The sequence below is a fragment of the Pyxicephalus adspersus genome, chromosome 1 (genome assembly GCF_032062135.1).
Source record: "Pyxicephalus adspersus chromosome 1, UCB_Pads_2.0, whole genome shotgun sequence".
NCBI lineage: Eukaryota > Metazoa > Chordata > Amphibia > Anura > Pyxicephalidae > Pyxicephalus > Pyxicephalus adspersus.
This window is the reverse complement of record NC_092858.1, coordinates 119,161,579-119,168,727: the sequence shown is the minus strand read 5'-3', so window position 1 is coordinate 119,168,727 and position 7,149 is coordinate 119,161,579. Positions and strand designations below refer to the sequence as shown.

Here is a 7,149-nt window from a genome sequence, read left to right as displayed (position 1 = left end):
TGCTAATAAATGACAAACAAAACCTGAAAGAGGTGAAAGAAAACAAAAAAAAACACCATTTGAATCGATAGAAGAAAAGCGAAAATGGCTCAAAAAGACTTATCCAATGATCAGCTCCAGGAAGATCATATATGGTCTAAAGTTATCTGTGAGCACGGTTACAATGAGAAGATTGTAACCGTGAGTACAACATTTGCTGCCTTCCTTCCATAAGGGCTGTAATTGTCAAACTGTTTCACAGAATGAATACCCTCACTAATTGTCCCACACTGCTATTATTTTGAACAAATACCTAAATTTTCAATTGGGGTTGAACTGGGCAGCATTTAAAAACAGATTACTTGGTAATCTTTTAAATTTCCTGCCTGGCCATGCCCCCGACGGACAGACAGATCGCTGGTGGAGCGCGAGGGCACAGGTGAGGGGAGCTTCCAAAAATACCCCGAGTGTGACTCAAGATTACCGCTTTTTGCAAGTTTTTTCCACCCGGAGACACACTCGGGATTTACCACTAGGGGGGTTAATTAATAAATTACAGAGAATCGGCAGCATGCATGTCACGACTAGTCTTGTAGCCGATAGTCTTGTAGCCCAGTCCAGCCTTGTGTAGGTCTACAATCTTGTCACTGACATTCTTGGACAGCTCTTTGGTCTTGGCCATGGTGGCTAGTTTGGAATCTGATTGATTGCTTCTGTGGACAGGTGTGTTTCATACAGGTACTGTAACAAGCTTGGATTAGTAGCACTCCCTTACAGAGGGTGCTCCTATAATCTCAGCTTGTTACCTGCATACAGGGAAGACACCTGGGAGCCTGAAATCCTGCTGGTTGATAGGGGATCAAATACTTATTTCACTCATTGCAATGCACATCAAGCTCTGACATTTGAGGACTGGGTTTTTGAGGGTTCTTTAGTTGTTATTTTGTCTCTCACAGCTACAATAAACCTACCATTACAATTATAGACTGGTCATTTCTTTGTCACAGGGCAAACATACAAAATCAGCAGGGGATCAAATACTTCTTTCCCTTACTGTATATCTTTATCTAGAGTTCTATACTCTCCAGTGACCAGAGCAAACAGCTGGTGAGGTATTTGGTGAAGGAGAATTGTACATCATGGAGGACACATTGTACCACAGATCTATCACCAGGGTACAGTATGGATTCCTCTCATGTGGTGTCCCTGTCACAGGGCATTGTATGACTGTGTATATGGAATAATGGCGCACTGTACATGCTGAAGAGGAAGATGACAGCTGCGTGTCCTGACTGTATGCATACACCTGAACACTGCAGTGTGGTGTGGCAGAGGAGGTCTCGCAAAGGGTTAATCTGCCTCCCTCCCCAGTTTACACATTATTTAGGGCCGTACGGCGGATACTACGAGCATTGCACACCGAGGCTGCCACCATAGGCCTCCGGAACAGGAGGAGCCCAACATTTCCTCCCATCCCGCCTGTGGCATGTATGAGGAGAAACCAACACCAGGTCAAAGGAAGGGGAGGGGGGTCGTATTAACCTTTAAAGAAGAGACCATTGGTTGATACAGGGGGATAATTGTACCCGTCTCAGCAATATATGAGGAGAAACCACTGCCAGATCAAAGGGGGAATTCTGACCTTTAGCAACGTATGAGAAGAAACGATTGCTGATGACAGGGTGTCCGGTATTGCACTGATTTGTGCAAGACTATAGCAGGTATCAGTCTGTGAGACAGAACAGCTTGCACACTAGTGTTTATAACGTTTATAACATCTATATGCTGATTCTTAATAAACTTTAAAGGTACTAATACTCCCATATACTTGGTACATCCCTATGCTTGGAAACATAACAGGAGTCTTCCTTGGTTGTGGTGTTGAAGGTTCAGGGCAGATGAAGTGTGATAACCCCACATGAACAACATTACACAATGCACAAAGTATTGACATCTGAGTGTTGTTGTGTGCTATAATATATTTTAGTGTATTTGACTTGCTAAGTAAGGGCTTTTAAAGCAAATAGCTAAGCACTTTGCAGGACTGGAATTGGGAGGCAGATCCACCTCACTGACAATGTCATACCTCATACCATTTGTATCAGGTGTAATGGATGGAGGAGATAAAGATATGGTCAAGGTCTTAGAGGTTACAGGTGGAATCTTTAAAAACATGTAGATCTCCTCATATAATGTTTACTGCAGTGATTTGGAGTTTTAGAGCCTTATATATTAAACCTGGAAGATGGGAGAAGCTAGACTATGATGGGAGAACCTGGATGATCCAGTAAATCTGTTATAGATTTCTAAAAAAAAAAAAAAATTACTATTACTGGGAAAATATTTTCAGTCCTGGACTAGATCCTTTCTAGGTTTGCTGGATCATCCAGGTTCTCCCATGATAGTCAGTCTTCTCCAGTCTTGGAGAACGTTATTAAATCGGGCCCTTAGTGTAAGAACTAGCAAACATATTGGGAACATTACCATAACTTTGGAGGTTCACCAAAAGAATCTGGAATTACTGAAGGTTTAGAAGAATTGACAAAAGAACCGGAGAGGTGATAAACTCATGAGAAAAGATTCTCAATTGAAAACCAGCTGGATACATGGGCTCCTCATGGACTAAATGTTCAGTTGGATACCAACTGTATTAAAGACAATAGATAAACGGTACGGATAGGGGATTTATATAAATTGTTATAAATTGGTCATTGTGGTTCGGTGATGTATATACACCATACAACCATCAATCATTACTATTACAAATTATATGTATACATACTATATAGACCAGGCATGGGCAAATTACGGCCCAATAGGGATGTCTCTCCGGCCCTGGCGCCACCCCGAGCAGGGTCAGAAGAAGGACTCCGCTGGAGCACGGGCCAGAGCCGCGGAACGTGTCCCCTGGATCTGAGCCTGTGATGGGAGAGTGGGCAGGTTGTGTGCAGTGACAAAGCCCACCCACTCTCCTATCGCAAGCTCAGATCTGCAATGGGAGATCTGATATATAAATATATATATATATATATATATATATATATATATAGTGCCTGATTTATTAAAGATCTCCAAGACTAGGGAAGATAGACAATCATTGGAGAACCTTAGTGATCCAGCAAACCTTGAATGGACTTCCTAAAAATCATTCGCTATTAGTTGGCAAATGTTTTTATTCCAGGATCAGATCTAATCCTAGTTTGCTGGATCACCTAGGTACTCCCATGATAGTTTTCTGTTCTCCAGTTAGGGAAAGTATTAAAATACATATATAAAAAATGTTTAAAATAATAATTTTGGTTTGTGTAATTTATTGTTTCAGAATTTACTTTAACCAATATTTTTAATGATTACATCATTTATTTTTATGCATCGATGGTTAAATGTTTATTAAATTCTATAATGAGCATGCACTGAGTTCAGTTTCCTCAGTTCCATTGTTTGGCATGGCTATGCAGGGGTTAACATAGAACTATTGTGAGCTGTCCCTGTGAAGCCCCGCCCCCGAAACATAATGGGCGTGGCTTTGTCACGAGGTCGGATATTGTTATTAAAAGTTTCCATGCGGATTTTATTGTTTTGGTTGAATAAGAGGATTCTACACTATTGCGATCTTAGTTGGCTGCTTATAAGCTGATTGGTGACTACGATCTGATGCAAGAAAGCTTCTGGCTCGGTTCACACTGGGTGAGATGTTTACAACAGAGGGAGGACACTGCTGGGGGGATTTATGTTGGATGAAAGCTAGAACTTAATTTACTTATTATTGGATTTTCTCTAGGAATTGCCATTATGAGCTGTGATGGGCTGGTGGAGGGTATGGTGCAAGGTGCTGGAAGGAGAGATCTGTGTAAGTCTTGTGAAGGGGCTGCATTCTTGTCAGATGTCACATTAGAGATCTGCTGCAATACTTCACACTGTCAGGATTAACCTTTGGATGATGATTTTATAGATATAAATCTGATATTTAATTTATACACAGCCCAATGTTTGCATTCTTTGTAAATATCAGGACCTGCATGGATTGGTACACACAGATCTGCTTGTGGTCCCTTCTTCAGAGCAGAAAAGTGACCATTATTTCATGTTATAAAATGGACTAAAGGTTTTGTGTGGAGTGCTGCTGACTTGTATTCACACAGTTTCTACCAGTATGACCATATAACATAATAACTTCAATATAGACGTTAGGTACTTAAGTGATTGCTGATCATTTCACTTTTATAGGCAGCACTTTAGTGTTCCGAGCTCGGGCTTGTCTGGATGCACCAATATTCCACATCAAAAAGTGAGCTTCTAGAAACAAGAGTCAATTTATAGGATGAATATAGCGCCAATGGTCCATTGTATCCTAGAAGAACCCTTTAAATTATTTGCAGGTCCTGGAGAAACTCTTCTAAAACTAAATCATTAGGTATTCGTAGGATACATCACCATTAGTGTTGAGTGGAAGATTGTTCACCTTACAGTGGTGGTCTAAATGCCATCCTAAAGACTGGTGTTATGTGCTGGCTGTGGCTCTAGAACTATACAGCCACCAGCGAATGGGAGGTCCACCATCTACAGCCCATGGAACCTTTAGCAACCTCTGAAGGAACCCTGATTGAGAATGGCTGCTCGGTTACATAGCACAGAATTGCATTTAGAAGATTGCAAACCTTATTAAGAAATCACGATTTGGGCTACTGTCAAAGCCAATAACTTTCAGGTCTCCGAGAACCCCCTCTTTGTCACCTTTTCAGATAACCAACAAGATCATTGGTGCCAATTATTCTGACCTGGGAGGAACAAAATGCTGATAGCTCAAGGAACCCCTAGAAACCTCTGGAAGAACCCTTGTCAAGAAAGATTACTGCAAGCAGTTGTGTTGGGGTGTCAGTAGTGATAAGAGTAAAAGTTATTATTCCTGATGGGACATACTGTAAGAAAACTTAGATCAGACAATGTATTTTAAAGCTTATGTACTGTATATGGTTTTTAACTTTTAATATTGTTCTGAAATGTGTTTTGTGTTACAGGTTGATTTCACATCCCCTTAAATAATGTCTCTCATAAAGGATCTCCACTTAGCTGCTAAGCATCACCTCAAAGAGAGGAAGAGATCACTGGCCCTAAAACTTGCTGCAGAAATATTGTTTGTAGACTGTGGGCTGAAGACTAGTTTTCTATATGATCTCAATGGAGCAAGTGTGGTACAAATACAGGAATACCTCAAGGAACTTCATCAGATGGGTTTCATAAAAAGGCCTCTTCATGTTCTCAGTATTGCAGATAACATTCTTATAATTAATGTATCAAGAACTTTGTCCTATTTAAGGTTATTACTAGACACGGAAGATTTATATGTTATAGATGTTTCTGCCCAACTCAAACAGCCAGAGATGTTTAACCAAGACAGACTTTGTGAGATCAAATCCCAGCTTTTGGACCTCCTAACACTGCTAAGGCCTTATCAGTATATAAAGCCAGAAAAAATATCAGTAGCAGATATCCCCAGTCCTGGGTGGAACCTCTGCACCATGTTTGGTTTCCTTCTGCACTTTCCTGCTGTCTACTGGTTTGATACCTCAAAAAACTTTGACAATTGCTTATCTTTCACACCTCTCAAACATTTTACTGTTCAGACTGTGTGCCCTAAAATTGGACTCCAGAAAATACCAGTTTATTCTTTCAGCATTCCAGAGTCTGTCTATGATTCTGTACAAGCACTCCTGCAGACGTGGATTAATGGCCTTAGACAGATGATTCATGTGCATTCAAGTGATTTCAAAGACCTTGAAATTATCACAGAGACTGTAACACTACCAACTGTCGCTCTTTGATTCTGATGTGTAAATATGTGTAAATATCCAACAGATTTTTTTTTATCTATTTGCGTTTTTCTACTGTAAAATATACTGCTAGATTGTCCGTAGCAGGCGGGGCATTATTATAAAAAAGGTAATCGATAATGGCGCAATACTTTTTTTTACATGGCTCAATAGCTCAAGCTGGACTTTACACTCATAAATTAATAAGCCATTGCAGTGACTGACCTATCCTGCCTGCCTCATTTGTCTGGTAAAGTTGAGACTCTTTGTGTGGCAACAGTGGATGACAATAGAAAAAGAATATTTTGAAGCTTGGTTACACCTCTGATGATCAATAGTCCAGTGTTTCCCTTGATGCCACATTAAACATTAGTTTAATTTGAAAGTCTATTTATAAAGCAGGGAATCTGACATTCATTGAAACTCTCCCTGAGAATCTTCCAGGTCTATGTGTTTCAATGGCAGTAAATGATTCTATACCAGGGAATGCTTTATGGGAATGTCAGATTCACTGCTTTATAAATAGACCCCTTAGTGTTCCAACACAGTATCACTTCTGCTGCACACTGTGGATGTGTAAAACTGTGTGGCGTTGTGGGCATTAGGGACACACACTGGTCACCTACATATGTGCAGAGCCAAACCAGCTGTTAAAATTACTAAGTATATCAAATAAACATTTTTCCATGCTTTTTCCACGCCATAAGGCTGGACCTAGATGGGAGATGACAACACTGCAATAACTTTTGAGCCACGTGACTATGTCATAGTAAAGGACAGCACAGAATTATTAGAGAACTTATCATGTAAAATCACCATCCTGTAAACTTTGTCTTTAGGCCAGGTCAACTGACATACCATGACATACTGAAGACATGAGGTGGCCCAAAACTGCTCATGTAACTGGTGCTTTAGACAAGTTTATGACATACTGAGAAAATGGGGTGGCAGTTGGGTATTTAAAAAAAAAATCATGAAAAATGGTGCTATTTTTCCAAAATGATAACATGCTTGTGTTATGTGGCTTTATTCAGATGTAAACTTCAGATGTAAAATTCTTTTCACTAAGACCAAACAGGTGTGTTATGGATTGCTATGGACTCTCCACCTTGTTTCTAGTACTGTTTCATTGAATAGGCCGAATACATTTTACAGAGTAACCACATATTGCACCTACAGTGATTAGTGGCTTGTAGCTGCTCAGATCACATCTACATTGAAGCTAACCCCTAGCTGGAGATTATCAGTGGGCTGGAAATAGCAGCTTTCTGACTTGCTGTTAATTTGCATACCACAGAAGGAAAGTGGTTAACCTGTAGCTTAAATAAACCCAAGATCAATAGGATATATATATATATAT

At 40.1% G+C, this 7,149-nt stretch overlaps 1 protein-coding gene across 3 annotated transcripts; it reads left to right on the top strand.

The window, feature by feature from the left end:
- Window positions 1-1,572: 1,572 nt before the first annotated feature.
- C1H1orf74 (chromosome 1 C1orf74 homolog) lies at window positions 1,573-5,930 on the top strand. 3 transcript variants are annotated; one of them, XM_072425499.1, is made up of 3 exons: window positions 3,490-3,666; window positions 3,761-3,829; window positions 4,998-5,930. In XM_072425499.1, exon 3 carries the CDS (start codon window positions 5,022-5,024, stop codon window positions 5,799-5,801), a length of 780 nt encoding a protein of 259 aa, XP_072281600.1. In that variant the 5' UTR covers window positions 3,490-3,666; window positions 3,761-3,829; window positions 4,998-5,021; the 3' UTR covers window positions 5,802-5,930. The 3 variants fall into 3 exon arrangements, with proteins under 3 accessions (XP_072281609.1, XP_072281600.1, XP_072281590.1); XM_072425508.1 differs by lacking the exons at window positions 3,490-3,666; window positions 3,761-3,829 and adding an exon at window positions 1,573-1,700; XM_072425489.1 differs by lacking the exon at window positions 3,761-3,829 and having other exon boundaries at window positions 3,491-3,666.
- The last annotated feature ends 1,219 nt before the right edge of the window (window positions 5,931-7,149 follow it).